This window comes from Canis aureus, chromosome 16 (genome assembly GCF_053574225.1).
Source record: "Canis aureus isolate CA01 chromosome 16, VMU_Caureus_v.1.0, whole genome shotgun sequence".
Taxonomy (NCBI): Eukaryota; Metazoa; Chordata; class Mammalia; order Carnivora; family Canidae; genus Canis; species Canis aureus.
Genome location: NC_135626.1, coordinates 19474567 through 19494774, shown reverse-complemented (window position 1 = coordinate 19494774; position 20208 = coordinate 19474567). Strand labels below are relative to the sequence as shown.

The following is a 20208-nucleotide window of genomic DNA, read 5'->3' as shown; positions in this document are numbered from 1 at the left end:
CAGGCTCCCTGCAGGGAGCCTGCTTCTCTCTCTGCCTATGTCTCTGCCTCTCTCTGTCTCTCATGAATAAATATATAAAATATTTTTAAATAAATAATAAAAAATAAAACACACTACTAATTTTACTATTCATATTACAGGAAGCTTCCACTCCTTTCACCATTGTCACCTACAGCCATCTTTTGCTGGCCTAGATAATACTGGCTTTTTTATACTTTACACATTTATCAGTTATACTCTAAATTTATGTTCATGAGGGGGCTATATTCAATGGGAATGACTTACCACAATAAAAAGAGACATTTATTTACACATTTAATTTCTCTTATTTGGCATGGAGAACCATTTAATTATTAGATTAAATTTCTTTAAAAGAACTTATTTTTTTAAAAAGATTTTATTCATTTATTTGACAGAGTGAGAAAGAGCACAAGCAGAGGGAGTGGGAGACAGAGAAGCAGGCTCCCCACTGAGCAGGGAGCCTGATGCCAGGCTCCATTCCAGGACCCTGAGATCATGACTTAAGCCAAAGGCAGACAGATGCTTAACCGACTGAGCCACCCATGCATCCTGAAACCTGATGTTTTACAGAAGTACCTACTCATGCGCAACTGGGACTAGGTTTATTTCTGAAATGTCACTAAACAGACATGAAAAATCACAAAACACTTATATTTATTAGATTTTATACACAAGAGAAAATCTCTAAATTTTATCATTCTTATCTTAATGTTTAATGATAAATACTAAGATCTTAAAATTTTAACTGTGACCTAAGTTGTGGTTTATTATAGTCTAAAACAATTGCTGTCCACTTACAGTAGCTAAAATGATCCATTTTACTTCTTTATTAAAGTTACTGAAAGTGATTTAATTGTTGCTTGATCATAATGGCAATGACTTAAAATGGGTAAAGAAATAGAACACAACCTTATAGCACTGATCTACATAGTCTTTTTTACACATCTCTAGGGAAACAATTATTGAGTTTAAAGCAAGTGTTAAAAAAAAACTATAAACAAGGTATTTTGACAATTACACTGCAAAACTGTTGAGTTTCTCAACTAAATCTTCTTTTAAGTCAGACACTAAAATCATTTTTCATAATTCCTTAATCAATATACAAAGTAAAATTTAAAAAGTGTAAAAAGTGTACATCACATACTATAAGGTTTCACACTTAAATTAGCCAGGATCCAATAATACACAAAACCAAAAAAAACAATTTTTGTGAAATGAATTTAGGTATTTATACTCAATAATGCTCACTGATACTTGATTTATATTAATATTTTCATGTTTACCACAAATATTCTCAATTCATTGTGACTTTATTTTAATCAAGATAATAATCAAAGCATTTTCCAAAGCTTTAAAATCACATATTAATAGGTGCTTGGGTGGCACAGTCAGTTAGATGTCCAACTCTTGGTTTTGGCTGGGGTCATCATCTTGGGTCGTGGGATTAAGGCCATGTGAGGAGTCTGCTTTGGTTTCCCTCTCCCTTTCCCTCCACCTTTCCCCCTCCCTTCCCCACCTCCACTCTCTTGCTCTCTGAAATAAATAAATCTAAGCATTATAATGTCCCCAGATGGGATTATAACTGAAACATTCACTGAAAAGGTAAGAGGCTTTGTAATGCTGCAAAGTCAATCAGGAAGACAGTAAAAGATCTGAAAACACAAATGTCAGAAATGAGATGCTTGTCTCAATTCCTCCTCTTATCATAAAATCACAATCTTCTGGTTCCATTCTATGAAACTTTGATATCCTGCTAACTCTGCTTTTAGCAATAGAACAGCTAAACAGGTAACTTCTATAACCTATAACTATCCTTAAGAAATGAAATTCTAGACAAATTAGGTAACAGTACCTGTATGTTCTCTTTGCTAAAACAAAACTTGCAGTTGAACAAAATTTCCATTGCCAAGATTTAAGATGCTCACTATTTTTTTTGTTTTCAAGGGCTTAAATATTGTTGAACCATTAAGCATTATTGTCTATTTCACAAGGACACTTGCATTATAAAATCCACTTTGATATTCTAGTTCAACACAATTGGTACAATTCATACACCGAAAACACTGGTTTTTCAATCAGTCATTAGTTTCAGACATATCATACATTTAAACTTACCCTTTAAAAAAAATAAAAAATAAAAAAATAAACTTACCCTTTAGAAGTCGTTTTAATTTTGCACAATCCACATTGATATACTGTAACAATTCTATATCATGAACATCAACATTGTCTTCTGAACAAACCGTCAATTCCTGTAACCTGAAAAGTAAAAACCAAAACTAATTTATCTTAAGGAAAGTTCAAAATTCTGAACTGAACAGATTCTTCTCATCCCAGTGATTAATTTTTTTAGAAAAAATATACGTATAAAAATAAAACAATAAATATTTATTATAAAATTTAAAGGTACCTTGCTAATTCAGGGGATACGATGACAGAAACCAAGATAATTCAGTAGATTTCACTGTGCATACATAAGTCATGCTATATGCCTTAAATATATATATAATTTTTATCTAAACAACAACAAAATCACAGCATGCAGAGAACTACTGAAGTAGAAAGACGTGTAAGTATGATATACTAGTCTCTGTGCTATGTGTATTTTTTGAAATTTTTCTGTAATGAAAACACTTATTAACTTCTGATTACATCAACTAGACTTCAGAAACATAAATGACATTTTATCTACATTTACAGGATTCATTTACTTCATACTGAAAAAAATGAGTAAGCCTTTTACTCCTTACACTTTTCACAATCTGTACGTTTATGTGATTATTTGATTAATGTCCCTCCCTCACAATAGAACTTATTTTATAAAGGCAAGATCTTTCTAAACCCTGAATTTCCCTTTGATTAAATATGAAGCTATCACAAATGTAGAAAAATTTAACATGTAAAAAAATATTTTTTAACTAATAAAAAAATTCACTTAAGTCTGAATACAATTTTTCCTCCATTTTTCATTAACAACCACAGAAGTCAGCTTTTCACTTGATCTTAGCCAAAAGGCTTGAAGCGATAGAAGTCAGCTTTTCAAAAGTTGGTATTGTTAATCTATTGAACTGTGCTTCCTAATGAGGCATATTCGTTACTTCAATTAATAGATATTAAAAATGTAAGCAGATGAATGGAATTATTAATGTTTACAAATGCAAAGAGAGACAGATATGGTGAAAAGCATAATCTACAAAATCTTAGCCATAATATTAACTTGGGTTATAGCCATTTTTTTCTTAAAGATCTTATTTATTGATTTATGAGAGACAGAGACATAGGCAGAGGGAGAAGGAGGCTCCTCACAGCAATCCTGACGTAGGACTCAATCCCTGAACTGGGATCAGACCCTGAGCCAAAGGCAGACGCTCAACCACTGAGCCACCCAGCCAACCCGAATTATACCAATTTAATGTAGTCTAAAACTGACATTAACCATATTAAATCTTCAGTTGCTAAAAATGAAATTGATTCAACTTCTTCCTTCTCAAGTTCCTTTTTCACTCATTTTAGCCTGCAGATGTACAGCTAACATTAAAATTAGTCTAAGAAAAAAAATAAATAAATAAAAAATAAAATAAAATTAAATTAGTCTAAGCACTTACACTAAAGCTCTTCATATCATCAGGGTGAGAAGGCTTAGCAGCTCACACTGGGAATGACAAGGTCCTCAATATTGACTTACATACTAAAAATTCCACAGCTGCTGCAAAAAGCCTAGGAAATACGGAATATGATTCCTTCGGAAAAACAACTTAATAAATCAGCAAAACCAACTTTTGAGAAGCTGATTCTTGTGGGCATTTTTGAAAAATAGAAGTTTAATCATTTTAACAGTCCAGTATTTCCATAGGGAAGGGGTATTTTGTGAGGCTGAAACATCATTTCCAAAGCATAGCAATCAAAGGACAGTTGGAGCAAAAGAAGTGGAAAACTTATTAAAACATCTAGAAAGGGGGTCCTCCCTAGGTGGCTCAGCGGTTTAGGGCCTGCCTTTGGCCCAGGGCGTGATCCTGGAGTCCTGGGATCGAGTCCCACATCGGGCTCCTGGCATGGACCCTGCTTCTCCCTCTGCCCCCCTATGTCTCTGCTCCTCTCTCTCTCTCTCTCTCTGTATCACTTATGAATAAATAAAATCTTTTTAAAAAATAAATAAAATAAAACATCTAGAAAGACCAGGTAAACTGAACCACAAAAAAAGGTATTTAAAACGTATAGAAATAAAATAAAAGTGCTTGGGTGGCTCAGTCAGTTAAGTATCCAACTCTTGATTTCAGCTCAGGTCATGATCTCAGGGTGGTGAGATCAAGCCCCCTATCTCAGACTCTGCACTCAATGGGGAGTCTGCCTGAGTTTCTTTCTCTCCCTCTGCCCCTCCCTGCCTTTCTCACTCTCTCTCTAAATAGAGGAAAAAAAGGGCACCTGGGTAGTTTAGTGGTTGAGGGTCTGCCTTTGGTTCAGGTTGTGATCCCAGGGTCTTGGGATCAAGTCCCCATCAGGCTTTCGGCAGGGAGCCTGCTTCTCCCTCTGCCTATGTCTTTGCCTTTCTCTCTGTGTCTCTCATGAATAAATAAATAAAATCTTTTAAAAATTTTTAAAATTAAAAAAAAAAAAGAAAACAAACACCACCCATCTACCCAGGTACAGAAATGAAGAGGAACCTGAAAACCAGAGATGGTTTTGAAGACATGGTCTGAACTTGCAACAAAGGAAGCACAAGAGCTAGGTTTTTTCCTCTCCTTAACCTAGGGGTTTGAGGTTAACATCTACATGGGACTAGATATAAAGCCTTATACCCCAATAACGCAGAGGGTGGAAATGCGGCCCTACAAAAACAAAACAAAACAAAACAAAACAAAAAACAAAAAACACACGACTAACAAGAACTAGAACTATGCAATTCCTTAAAAGAAAGTCGCACAGAGAGAGACAGAATGAGAAGAGTAGAAGGAGAAAAAAAAACCTACTAGCATAAGATGTATGTCTGCTCTGGCTGTTTTGGGTAGGGGAAAAAGTCACCCAGGGCTGTTACTTTATATGGATTTGAAGTCCACATTTATACTATCCATACAATCTAGGAACGAGAAATTAACCAAAAAAAAAAAAAAAAAAAAAGGCCAGAGCTGGGCACTTAGTAAAAGCAAATGCAAAAACCATCACTAGGACACTCCCACAGTTCCAAGATACAAGAGATTCCCAAAGAAAATACAGATGTGCATTAAAGATGAATTTGCAATCAAAGTTTACAAAAGAGAGGAAACTATTCACTATGAATGAGAATTGGCACATACAAGCATATGAGATTATTTAACAATCTTAAGAAAATATTAAATAAGTATGTTCTAAATTATTACAGCCATATAAAAAATTTAAAACTATTAAGAATAAGAAACCATAAAAAAAAATCCAGTAGATCTATGAAAGAATCAAATAGAACTTTTGTGGCATCTGGACGGCTCAGTCAGTCAAGGTTCTGACTTGATTTCAGTTCAGGTCATGATCTCAGGGTTCTGAAATCAAGCCCTGTGTTCAGCTCCATACTGTGCATAATCTGCTTAAGATTCTCTCTCTCCCCCTCTGCCCTGCCCCACTTCACTCTTCCCTTATACCCCTTTCCCCCTTCTCTAAAAAGGAGGAAAAAAGAATCAAAGGAACTCTTAAAATCACTGAATCTGGGGCACCTGGGTGACTCAGTGGTTGAGTGTCTGCCTGTGACTCAGGGCATGATCCCAGGGTCCTGGGATCGAGTCCCACATCCTACTCCCTGCAGGGATCCTGCTTCTCCCTCTGCTTGTGTCTCTGCCTCTCTCTGTGTGTCTCTCATGAATAAATAAATAAAATCTTTAAAAAAAAAAAAAATCACTGAATCTTCGGCTTCTGGTAATATGTCAAATCAGATATTCTGCAGGGCCTTCCCACTACAAAACAATTAGATCTAGTACAATTATATAGTAATTCTTTTTTTTTTTTTAAGATTTTATTTATTTATTCATGACAGAGAGTAAGGCAGAGACACAGGCAGAGGGAGAGGAAGGCTCCACACAAAGAGCCCGATGTTGGACTCCATCCCAGGACCCCAGGATCACTCCCTGAGCCACCCAGGCGTCCCCTGTACAGTAATTCTATGGAGATAGCTCCTCATCTTCTACATAAAAGAATACTATGAGCCACAGAACATTGGCTCAGGTCTGTAAGCCCATATTCCCCCAAAAAACATCAAAGGCCAGAAATATCAAAAGCTAATGTTAATCCTAAAAGAGAAATATTTGTGGACAGGTAGAATAGTCACAGAGTAAATTTTCATTTATGTCAGATATATGTCAGATATAAAATCAATCTTCAGAAAGAACTGCCATTCTAGGGGTGCTTGGGTGGCTCAGTCAGTTAAGTGTCTGCCTTTGGCTCAGATCATGATCCTGGGGTCCCTGCTGATCAAGGAGTCTCCTTCTCCCTTTCCCTCTCCCTCTAACTCGGCCCCTTCCCCCTCCTCCACTCATGCTCTATCACTCTCACACAACCTCTCTCAAAGAAACAAATAAAATCTTACAAAAAAAAAATGGGGCATGGATGGCTCAGTCAAGTATATGCCTTCAGCTCAGGTCCATGATCCTGGGGTCCCAGGATCAGGCCCTGTGGCAGTCTCACTGCTCAGCAGGGAGTCTGCTTCTCCCTCTCCTCCTTGCTCATGCTTCCTCTTGCTATCTCTGTTGTTATCTCTGTCTCCCCCTCTCGCAAATAATAAAATCTTTTTTAAAAATTAAAATTAAATTAAAAATAAAAATTAAAAAAAGAAAGAACTGCCATTCTACTCGCTTGTATTATTTTAAGTCACCTAATGCTATGACAGGAATGTCATAGGATATCTACATCTACATTAAGCCTTTTAGGTGAGTGGTCCTCTAACAAGATCAGCTCCAATTTCTGGAACAAGCTACATGAAATGCATTTGTCTGCAACATATTTCAGAGATCCCATTTCTGAGCAGTCTGTCCCCTGTATTCTGGAGATACTTCTCTCTGGAAACAGTGAACTAGGTTCAGTATACACACAAAAGTTGTCTATATTTACATGTGTTGATGCTGTAAAATCGTATAAAATGAAATCTTTGATGACTGGAAAATTTCTAGAGTTTTTAAAAGGTGGCACATTTGCTGTGTTTTATAAAGCAACTCATGCTTGGATAGACCTAAAAATATTTTATTATTCTGATAATTTTCTACCATCAATGTAAGATTATTTCAAATAGTAAGCTGGTGTAGTAGTCACTTAAATGTTTTTGTCTTTTGTTTTGTCTTTTATAATTTTCACACTTCCTATTCCCTAAGTGTCAGTTACCTTGCTACTTCAACTAGTTTAATATTACTCAGAATATAAAATGTTATCACTCAAAAGATTTCATGAAGATACGGTTCTATTGTATAAACATTACCTAACAGCATCAATCATATTTATACCATTAAACAAAATTTAATTTTTTTCGCACCAGTTCTGATAGGGATTGAAAAATATTGTTGTCTAGCATCAAGACTCTAGAAATGTCATTTTTTTAATTAAAAAGATGGCAGGATTCTGAAGTTAACCAATTCACCCAAAACTCTATAGCACAAACTCTCAAATTAAGATGTATATTTTCATTCACACCTGTTGGAAAACAACAGAAAAATGAACAAAGCTGACTAATGGAAGTCCACTGTTCACACAACACAGACAAGTCAAAAGATGAAGGATGTATCAATAAACAAAGAGGGCTATTTTTCCATATTCTGTATTAGTCTTAGATTCACTAATTCACTGATTCATGTTATACTTCCTACTTGGTCATAATTAAGGACCCATTTAACTCTACTTACACAAGATAGGCAAACCATTCCCATCAGAGCAGGTTCCAGAGTTACTTGCTACCATGAGTTATAATTCTACTCTATATAGCACTATCTATATACCAATTTCTTCCCACCTGTTGCATATCACAACTGACAATCACATGATTTTTACTCATCAATAAAAGCTAAAATCATATTTATCATACAAACTTAAAGCACAACAGTAAAAATATCATAAAAAAGATTTCATAAACATATGATTAAAATCAAAGTATAGAGTAGCAGCCCGGTATAGTGGATTTAACAGACTCTAAAACCCAGTCTGACTTAAAAATTTGGGGCCCTCCATTATTTCAAAAAGTGCCTTAATAAATTCTTTGGATATTAGTTTGCTTACCTGTAAACTGAGGGAAGTATCACCTACATTTCAAAGATACTAAGTGGATAAAACAGCATAAACACATGCTGTAAATACTCAAAAAATGGGAGCTTTTAGAGTTCATACACTTAAAACGCAGTCTACTTTCTGGAGAAGTCTACTTTGCAATTACTCACTTCCTTGTGCTTCAATATCCCTAGGTTTTGTTTTTGTTTGGTAACTCAGGATCTTGTGATAAAGAACAGAGCTATTAGGTCATTAGAATTCCAACTATTCTTCTCAATTATTCTACCTGATTAGCTAACTCCATTTAAAGGAATAATATTAAAAAGCTCAACCAAAAACTCAAAATAGTGTTAAAAACCTGATCATGAATAATAATTTTTCTAAAATTTGGACTTTTAACTTCATAACAGTACTCACATTTAATTGTACACATTAATATCACAATATTGCATAAAAATGTCAAAGAAATCAATGTATAAAATTTACACAAAAGCCCAAGTCAAATTTGTTTCTGTCAACTTTTTATTTTTATGTGGACAAAAGAAAGACTTCTAAAATTATATTACTTAACAACAGTTCTATGTAGATTTACACACTAACCTGGTAGAAATGCGACTAAACACTGCATTGAAGTTGTTGCAGCTGAGAGAAAATAAAACCCCAGAGGCGGAATTCCGAAGTTCAGCAGCATGTTGGTTTCCTTCACGACAGGTATGAAGAAAATGGCAGATTTCCGGCAGCAACTGTTTGACCAGCATTGTTTCATCTAATCTCATCGTGTCCTTTGGTTGCTGCAATAGAAATAATCACAGAATTCTAAAACTTTCTTAAATTTACATGTAAAGATTTTTAGTTATGAAAATTTTCAAACAGACCTAAGAATTGAAATAGAATAATGAACATTCATGTAGTCATCATCTACATTCAACAATTATTTCATTGTGTTTGGATGGTTCCTTTTTTTACCTTTTTTTCCCCATCTTTCACCTCTTAATCACAATAAACCCAGCCCCCAACCAATCCATCCTCTCTAGCAGCATCCTCCTCCTCCACCACCACCACCACCGTTCATTCCCTGTTCATCAACTCCCTATAAGCCTTTCCACTCCTAGGAGTCTCAAGTTTGTTGTGAGTTCCAAATAAACTTTACTCATATTCATTTGTGAGTGCATTGTGTCATCTGTCTCAAATTCAAATAAAATCCTGGAAGGACAATCATACCTGACTCTGAGTGGACTGACCACTGACCAAAACAGCTTAATTTTTTGTTGTTGTTGTTGTTGAGCCATTTCAAAATAACATATTTCATCCATAGGTACTTCATCATCTCTTAAAAATAAGGACATTCTTGGGGTGCCTGGGTGGCTGGCTGACCTTGATTTCAGCTCAGGACATGATTTCAGGGTCACGAGATAGAGCCCAAAAGGCTCTGCACCCAACGCACAGTCCGCTTGTCCCACTCCCTTTCCCTTTACTTCTCCCCTCCTTTGCATGTGCACACAACTCTCTTTAAAATAAATAAAATCTTTAGAAAATAAAAATAAGGAAATTCTCTAATATGACTTTGATATAATCACCACATAAAAAAAAGCAATTCCCCTTACATCAGCTAATAATCTATATTCAAACTTCCCCAACTGCCCCCAAAATATCTTTCATAACTTTTAAGATTTTTATTTATTTGAGACAGAAAAGAGCTAGTAACAGAGAACACGAGTGAGGAGGAAAGGAAGAAGCAGGCTCCCCACTGAGCAGGGAGCCTAATAGATCTGGAATCATGACCTGAGCCAAGGGCAGATGCTTAATGGACTGAGCCATCCAGGTGCCCTCATAACTTCTTTTTAATTCAATCAGGATCCACAGAAGGTTCAGATGATTGTAGCATGATTCCTTTAGTCTCTTTATTCAAAACAACCTCTACCCCCAATACTCCATATACATAATTTTTACTTTCTCTAACATTGACTTTTTTAAGAAAATGGGCCTTACAAAATGTTCATATTATTGGTTATTTCTTAGTAGTGTAACTTAACTTTTTCTTGTAGTTAATGTATTTTCTGTAGCTGAAACCTAAATCTAATGGCCTGATTATAAATTCAGGTTAAACACTTCAGATAATGCAGTGTAATTCATATTATCTCACATCAGGAGTACATAATGCCAGGTGGTCCCAATGTTAATGGCATACCGAGCTTGATAACTGCTGTTAACATTAAGATTTCTACTTTATAAAATAAATCTTTTCCCTACAATTAACAAAATAACCAATGGATGAGCTATCCTGTAGATACACTGTTCCACATCAATATATCACCTAACAGCTAAATATTTGTGTATGAATGACAATTTTGGTAATACCAAGCATGATGACAAAGAATAAAATATTTATGTAATTCTGTACTATGCTTGATTCTATAAGTGCAATCCAAGTGCTTTCAGATGTAAATACACTGAAATATACAGAAAGCAAATAAACACATGTCACAAAAACCTGCAAAATTCAAGTGGCAATGCCTGTATCTTATAGGCCAATCCAACAATAGAAATGCTGAAACTCCAATTAATAAACATGCAAAAATTACAGAAGTGTTCAATCTTTTAAATAATGGTTATATATGCAGGAACAAAGATTCCTCAAATTCTACAAAGTTTTACTTGTAGCATGATACTGGTAAATATTTGATCATTCTCATTTAGCTATTTCAACTACTAATAAATATGTACTTGTAAGTTCACTTCTTCTTCTTAAACTACCTCAACTTACTTCAATCTAAAAATGAAAATCAACAGACAACCATAAAATCATTGAACACAATCCAAGAAAACACAATTATGTGATAATATGAGTAGCATTTTTAACTGAAAATTCAATGAAAAAAATTCATACATTTTCAATAGAACAGAGCAAGATAATATATTTTATGCATTATATAAGTTATACCATGCCCACTTATTAGAGTTTCAGTTAGGCTATCTCCAACAGGGGCCAATAATATCACTAATCATTCTCTAAAATACTTTTACCATTACCTCTCACTTACAAATGTTAATAGAGAAAAGCTATAGGATTGACAGAGGCAATAAACCACCCTACCTCCATTCAAACATGGATATGGCTGATATACTCGTTGTCTTGTTGGTTTGATTGTAAATACTAGAGAACTGATTCAGGATGTTTAAAAACTGTCCACCATGACAATTACATCATCCTATTTTACAGCACTTTTGTTTTTCACTCCACTTTACAAATGAACAACAGCATATCACAAATTAAAAGAAAGCACCAACCTAAAAACAGAACTAGCTCATCCTCAATTTAAGTAGAAAACTTATAAACACTGTCTAACAATTTTAGAATATGGCCAAGGGTCAATAAAAAGAGTTTAAAACATTATGCTTAGGTTTTGTAGCCTATAGTCTTAAATTTATCTCTTCCCCCAGGATACATAGTTGAGTGAATGTAATTATTTTTCCCCTTCCTCAAACACTACTGACCATTCCTTCTCTTCTCAACCACATAATCAATATTCATATCCAAGTCCCGCCCATCTATGGTTACTATAGAAAACAACTGTGACACGTTGAAGACAGAAGCAATTCTAAATAAAAGCAAAACATGTGCCAAAGGAAGAGAGAACATAGTAACTAATATATCATGAATAGACAGATCTTTAAAATGAAGATATAAAATTTATATATTTACATAAACTCCTACCATGTTCCATTAAGAGTTAAGGCTGTCGAAGCATAGAAACACCTTGCGTTATACAACAAAAATATTCTTTAAAAAATTCTAATTAAGTCATAGTTGAAACATACTGAAATAACTATTTAGAGGAACCCTAAGAAAGAAGTTTTGTATTTATTCCTCTGCATACCTATCTTGTATGTTCATAACTTACACATAACAAGTGTTCTTAAGGTAGAATCTATCAGTAATAGTTACAATTGTAATTTTTTAAAGTTCCCTTTTATATAGGTTTGAAAAGTAAAATATTAAAATGGTCTGGGGCAAACAAGATTACTCATGGTCTTTTGCAGCATGTTTTTTCACAGTTAAGCAATGCCACAGGCCTAACAATATTTGGAGCAATTAAATCAAATAGTGGCTTTTTTCATAAAAATCTTTTCTAAACAACCTGAGACAGAGACATGTGGCTCAAGCTTAACACTTTATAAGTAAATATAGTATCTATTTAATTTACAAAATATAAGAAAATAATTTTCTCTTGAAAACTCATCTACAGTTAGTTTTGTTAACAAAATTTATATTCATGTCTTAGACCAAAAAACTCTGCACGACTTTTCTTGTCCACATCTATACTTTGGTACATCAGATCATTCTCAAAACTGACTTCATAAAATCTGCCTATTTTAGATTTACTTACCCCAGCAAGACATTTTTCCAGTGTATCCAATATAATCAACTGAGAGAGATATAAATTTTTTTCAGCAGCTTCTCCAAATATTCTCTAAAAGAAAAGATATTCAGAACACTATAAGTTGGCTATTACTCTACTACAAACCAGCACACATCTGAAAAGTGAGAGACTAAGGATTAAGAAAAAAAAAATCAAGTTCTTCCATTTTATCTCCCAGATTAGACTATATTTAAATGTATTGTTTCTGATTTTATCTTAATGCTCAAATAAATTCCCAGGCAAACAAAAATGCTGGCATTTATTATAGTCTGCCATTAGCCTTATACAATAAAAGAAAATAACTTTGGTTTATACTTTTAAAATATATAGGATTTAGATATACATACAGATCTTAACCAGAAATCTTGAACATTTAACCTACTTCAATACCATGAAATAATCAAAGCCTCAATTCTTACTGTAACACCAATTACAGTGAATTTTAGGCATTTATTATTCTTAAATTTAATACTAAGTTATTTACCACCAACAAGAAACTATGGTTTCCACAATTAAGCTTACTCAATAAGCACTAAATGAATGCCAATATCACAATATTGCTTTTGTTTTTGTTTTTGAAAAGGTTACAAATAATAAAATATTTTCATCTAACTGGGAACACAACCACATATTTATATAAGTAAAATCTTATCACCATGCCCTACACACTATGCAACAGAAGAGCACCACAAAACCTTAAATGTATATCACTTTACATATTCACAAGAAGTCCTGCTGTTTTCAGATAAATCTTAAATTTTTTCTATAAAGAAAAAATTTCTGGGATCCCTGGGTGGCGCAGCGGTTTAGCGCCTGCCTTTGGCCCAGGGCGCGATCCTGGAGACCCGGGATCGAGTCCCACGTCGGGCTCCCGGTGCATGGAGCCTGCTTCTCCCTCTGCCTGTGTCTCTGCCTCTCTCTCTCTCTGTGACTATCATAAATAAATAAAAATTAAAAAAAATTAAAAAAAAAAAAAAAAAAGAAAAAATTTCTTTGTAAGGCAAATCACTGCCCACAGCTCCAATTTGTCAGTTTTCTAAGTTTCGGGCATTGTCTAACCAAGTTATTAAACAAAAAAACGCACTGAAGATGTGACTGTAAAAATGAGAGGATTCTCATCATCTACAACCAGAAGTCAGTCTCATAGCTCAAAACAAACAATATAAATTGTGGTTATAAGTGCTAAAGACAGAAAGAGCAATTTGGAATTAATCAGGAAATACCCAGACCCAGATCAGCTGTTTTGAACTGAGTGTAAAGGAAAATTTAGGGAGGAATTGACAAAGAGGAAGGAATCACCTGAGAACCAGGACAAATGGTATGTTCAAAGGTACAGAGACAGAATAGCTGGAGTAACTTGAACTCTAGGTAATGTGAAACAGGAATAAAGGCAACTGCAAGCTTTTGACAGTGGAATTACTTGTTTAAATTGCTAATTGAGGAAAATCATTTCAACAGGATCTCTAACTACTACAGGATCTGTCACAGGTTATAGGAGGAAAGAAAGCAGTATCATCGTAAAAGTAATTTCACATCTTAACACTACAAGGTCAAATTTTATTTGTTGTCTACTAAGGACTGTACAATCTAATAAGTAAATATTCAAAGAAGCAGGTAAGGAAAAGATTTTAATAGATTACTATGTAATCAATTCATATATGACCTAAAGTGTATGAAATTCTAATTCCAAAAAATAACAGAAAAGACTGGGTCACAAATAAGCAAAGTATTTAAGAGAAAAAAATCAAAAACTAAAATGAAAGATAAATATCCACAAAATACGATGAATGTTTATATCCAAAGCCCACAGCAAAGGATTTTCCAATACTTCATAATCTGCTGTCTTTAAATAAAAAACAAACCAAAGCAAATTCCCCCACAAAACAATGACCTAAATACTCACCATATTGTTAACATTCTTTAAGATAGTGGTGAGGCCGCTGATAACCAAAGAAAACTTGTATTTGGAAATATTAATAAGACATTCCTTGTTGTGTTCAGTACTGACTTTGGTATGCGTGTTCTGCTGTCCTGTTTTTATTGGAAGCTAAGAGAAAAAGAAAATGTTAGCTTATACATGAAAACGACTAAAAAGAACTATTTCTCACTGAAACTCATGAGATTTTAGGAAAATTTTTATCAGCCACAGTTATGTACGTTTGTACCTCAAACTCCAATTTTCAATACAAACTAGCAATTGCAGCATGTCTAAAACTCTTGAAATTTCAATTTTTGCAGCTTTCTTTCTAGAAGTCATAAATCTCTACCTACAAAATTAAAACTTTACCCAGTATTACATAAGAGATGGTGACTCACAGAAACAGAGCTATTTCCTTGTAGCTAAAAATTATTTCAGAGAATGTATGCAATAAAATGCATACAATTCTTTTCCTTATACATTGAACTCCAGCATTAAAAGAACAACATACCAACAACATCTATGCCCCAACCTCTAATTAATAATGGCAAATAACTACATATTTTTCAGAAATAAGCAAGCTGTATCACTTGGAATGAACACAGTAAGACTGACTCAGGTAAGATGACCATTCTCAGGTACATAGTTGAGGAAGTTACAGAACAACAAACAGGTCAGTTTCGGGAGCAAAAAAATATTTTAAGGGGACCACATTTACATTTACCTGAGAATGAGTTAAGTCACACTGCTAAGAAGTTCACCTCTACTCAGTTCAAAAGTAGCATTTTGTATTTAATAGCATCATGAATATATCTATCGTTTAAATATTAGATCCTGCTAATGCGAAGAGAGAACACTTGTGAGGTTCCTCTGTGGAAAAAACAGACCTAAGTCCAGCATTCTCATTTTTTAAATGGTGCAATCAAAACTGGAAAAAGACTAAGTGGCATGCCCAAGTTTGCCTAGTCAGTTAATAATAGGTAACTGATTTGATAATAAACATTAAATAAAAGAGGGAAGCATTTTTAGGGTTTGGGAGCGGCAGAACAGGAGCTACAGAATTCTGTTAATTTTAATGGTTATGAAGGGGGAAAAAAACTGAAAGACCTATGAAATGAGAATTTTAGAAGAAGGCAATGGATACAATGTAGCTTGTAAATCTCCCCAACTCACTCTGTAATGGTTAATTTTATGGGTTAACTTGACTGGATCTTAGGATGTACAGATAATTTGGCTAAACATTATTCCTGGGTGTGTTTCTGAGGGTACTTCCAGATGCAATTAGCATCTGAATAAGTGAACTCAGTAAAGCAGGGGACAAGGCACCAACAAAGCCCAAAAATACAAGCAAATAGGAACAAACCACTTCATCTACAAAACTGGTGTGGTATAAGCATCTCTGCAAAAGAAAGCAGAGGGAAGTAGAATGGATCTGACAAGAGAAAAATCCCAAAATTCTACTCCATTCTCAATGAAAAGTACAATAGGCCAACTTAAGAACATTAGCTGAGGGACAGATGGAAGGAAGGAAGGAAGGAGGGAAGGAAGGAAGGAAGGAAGGAAGGAAGGAAGGAAGGAAGGAAGGAAGGAAGGACGGACATTAGCTGAAACACAAGAGGTTTTTTGTATATTGCCATTTGCACACCAGTACAAAAGGTCTACAATAATGCTTAAAGAGAACAGAGTACATTTCAAACCACCACTGTCTAACAGAACTTTCTGCAGTGATATTATACTATTTCAACAAGCTCAATACCATAGCCGTACCATAGCCATAGCCACGTGTGCTATTACAAGGCTAATGCAGACAGTTAAGCACATTCCAAGTGCTATTACAAGGCACTTGTTACAAGGCTAATGCAGATGAGGAATTAAATGTTAAGTTCCATTTAATTTACTTAAATGTAAGTAGCTATTGGACACCACTGAGCAGCACAGTTCTAAGCTAACCAACTGCAGCAGTAACCTCTTTTAGGATGAAGCTCACACTAAGGAGAAATTGCTGAGATTCACTTCACACTAGACAACAGGAACAAAGGAAGAAGGCCCAGATAAAGGTGGAAAAGAGGACAAAAGCTACAAAAGCTCAAAAAGGATGAGATGATGTGTTTAATTTCATGAAAGTAACAGAAGAACTCTAGAGCCATGAAGATAAAAAGCTATCCTGGCTCACATTTCCCTCCCACCAATTCAGGGAAACTAATTTCACAAAGAAATAAGCAACAGCAGGGGCGCCTGGGTGGTTCAAACAATTAAGCATCTCACTCTTGATTTCAGTTCAGATCATGATCTCAGGGTCTTGGGATTGAGCCCCACGTGTTGGGCTCCAAACCAGGTTTGGAACCTGCTTCAGATTCTCTCTCTCTCTTCCTCTCCCTCTGCCCCTCCCCCCTTAAAAATGAGCAACAACAACAAAGAATATGGTCACTTTATATGTGAAGTTATTACAAAGAAAAAGAATAAGAGACAGAATAACATTGCAACAAAAAACGAAAGTGTGCCAAAAAGTCATGTTCCAAGTAAGGTACCTCTGTTGAAGGAAAGAGAAACCATCCAAGACATGGGTTGACACTGAGGGCTAAAGTGACAAAACTGAAGATATGATGGGGCCTCCAATGCAGGACTGACTGAAAAGGTTTAAAGGCTCAGCCAAGGGCAGCCCGGGTGGCTCAGCAGTTTAGCACCGCCTTCAGCCCAGGGCCTGATTCTGGAGACCCAGGATCAAGTCCCACATCTGGCTCCCTGCATGGAGCCTGCTTCTCCACCTCTCTCTCTCTCTCTCTCATGAATAAATAAAAATCTTTAAAAAAAAAAATAAATAAAAATAAAAGCTCAGACAAAAACTTCTGAAAAGCAAAGCAGCATTTCAAAGTCTCATAACCTCAGGAAGACAAAAGATTAGAGTTCAGAACCTGCTGGGAGGCTAAAAATACACCCTGCTTTCAACTATAAGCTCCAAGGGCTACATCCTACATAAACAGGGGCAAACTGCAGCAACTGGAACTTTTTTTTAAAGTTTATTTATTTAAGTAATCTCCACACTCAATGTGGAGCTCTAACCCACAACCCTGAACTCAAAAGTCACACACTCTTTCAATGGAGCCAGCCAGGCACCCAGCAACTAGAATTCAAACATCACTAGTAGGAGTGTAAATCTGGTATTATTTTGAAAAAAATACCTCACATTATCTACTAAAATGGGATATTTACATTCTTAGCAATTTCACTAGGTATATATATACACCAAAAAGAAATATGTATATGCATCCCTCAAAAGATGTGTACAAAAATGTTTATAACAGCACTTTCATAAACTGAAAACATGTCAAGTGTCTAGCAGTAGCAGAATTTGTTTTTTAAAAAGCTGTATACTCAAAGAAAAACTATACAGCAATTAAAATAAATGACTTACAACTATAAGCTTAATTTCACAAATGAGTGAAGTCATAACAAAGTATCACTTACTCTATGATTATGTTATGTTACACAAATTTCAAACACATGATAAATTCAAGTCAGGATAGTAGAGACCCCTGGAAAGAACAGGTAATGACTAGAAGGAAACGCAGAAGGAAGGACTGCTAGGATTATACTAGTTACACTGGTGTGTTGACACTATCAACATTTATTAAGTTGTATATTTACATACATTTGCGCATCTTTCTATATGTTTAAATCAACAGAAAGTTTGTCAAATATATGCATTTAAATCTTTGTGTTCATAATGAGACTAGAAAACTAAAATTTTGCAACAAATGAAACCCAGATCTAGGAAAAGCAAGGTAGTAATAAAGATAAGCACTCTTAGTGGATACAGAGGAATTGTAGTAGATGCTGAGATATTGCCCAGCTCCCCTTCAGGGAAGAATTTGTTTCCTTAACTGCTAGAAATGCTCTATCCTTCAGGGATTGCCTCACTTTCAGAGAATGACCCTACCCAAGGTCAAACCCTTCCTGGGTAGCCCTCATCCAATGACAAACTGATGTGGCAATATAAAGGCCTAAGCAGGGATCCCTGGGTGGCACAGCGGTTTGGCACCTGCCTTTGGCCCAGGGCACGATCCTGGAGACCCAGGATCGAATCCCACGTCGGGCTCCTGGTGCATGGAGCCTGCTTCTCCCTCTGCCTGTGTCTCTGCCTCTCTCTCTCTCTCTCTCTGTATGACTATCATAAATAAATAAATAAATTTTAAAAAATAAATAAAAATATTTTTAAAAAAATAAAAAAATAAAAACTAAAAGGCCTAAGCATCTAAGCCAAATTCTGAGCAACTCAAAAGGGCCAATTCTAGCACCAGAGCTCCCAAAAAGGGATGGCCAAGGCTAATGCTGGACTTACATTACACCATGAATTCTGCATTTGCCCAATCCTCCCTCCTCCCAGGTGCTGATCCCAAAGGAACATCTTAGTGAACATCCTGCACTAGGCTGCCAGGGCAGCTGGCTGCAGATGCTAAGATGGGATTTTAAAGCTGGCAATGGAGGAAAAACAGTAACTACAATCAATGAAATTGGAAAGAATATGACTAAAATCTTTGCTCTCTGGGGGAAAAAAAAAAAAAAAAAAAAACATGTTGCCAATCAGAAACTAAGCATGAAAGCCAAAAGGTCTCTGTAGAGGCATATAAAGATGGTCTCTCTTACAGCAGGAAGACAGAGAAACCTAAGGACCAGAACCAACTCTTAATTTTTTTTTTAAAGATTTTATTTATTCATGAGAGACAGAGGCAGAGACACAGGCAGAGGGAGAACCAGGCTTACACTTAATTATCAGCATTGCTAGGCTTCAAAGGTTAAATTCTGGCTAAGCCAAGGCCAGAGCCCCGAGGGGAAACAATTAAGACTCTGACAAACATAATGGAAACAAGTGGGCTGTGGACCCCAAAATCTCCTACTTCCAGGTTCCCCTGAATCCTCTTAGTCTAAAGTAGTGGCCCATCACTGCTTTCTAAGAGGAGGCACTCCCCAAACTTGTTTCAAGACAATTCAAAGGCTCCTCCCCTGCAAGACAATAGATGTTGCCCTCAAGATTTGCCACTACCTCCTCTGCTGGCCAAGGGGGCATGAGGGAATTTTCTGAGCATTGAAAACTCTTTTATCTTGACCATGTTGATGGTTACATAAATATATGCCATTTAAATGTCAAAACTCAGAATTAAGTATAAATTCAAATGAGAGTGTTGTAACATTAGAATGTTAAATGTAATCTCCATGGTAACCACAAACAAAATAGCTGTAGAGTACACAAAAAGGAAATAAGAAAGGAATTTAAACATTTCACTGCAAAAAAATAAACAGAAATGACAATAATGCAGAAAATGAGGGCCAAACAAAGCTATAGGGCATAGGGGAACCAACAGTACAATGACAGTAGTAAAACCTTTATCAGTAACTACTTTAAATATAAATGGATTAAATTCTCAGTCAGAAGACAGAGATTGGCAAAATAAATAAAAACACATGACCCACCTACACACTACCTATACAGGAGAGTCACTTGAGATCTAAAGACACAAATGAGTTGAGAGTGAAAGAGTAGAAAAAGATATTCCATGCCAACTCTACCAAAGAGAACAGGATTACCTATACAAATAATCAGACAAAACTGACATTAAATAAAAACAAGTTATGAGGACCTTC

General features: G+C 35.4%; 1 protein-coding gene across 10 annotated transcripts in view; it reads right to left on the bottom strand.

Moving 5' to 3' along the window:
• NF1 (neurofibromin 1) overlaps nt 1-20208 on the bottom strand; it is a 273767-nt gene that overhangs the window by 196778 nt on the left and 56781 nt on the right. For all 10 annotated transcript variants that reach the window (XM_077852082.1, XM_077852085.1, XM_077852077.1 and 7 more), the window contains 4 exons: nt 14554-14697; nt 12618-12701; nt 8830-9020; nt 2174-2280 (listed from right to left, as the gene is read on the bottom strand). In XM_077852082.1, the coding sequence (XP_077708208.1) occupies nt 2174-2280; nt 8830-9020; nt 12618-12701; nt 14554-14697 (526 nt within the window). The remainder of the gene's footprint in view (nt 1-2173; nt 2281-8829; nt 9021-12617; nt 12702-14553; nt 14698-20208) is intronic.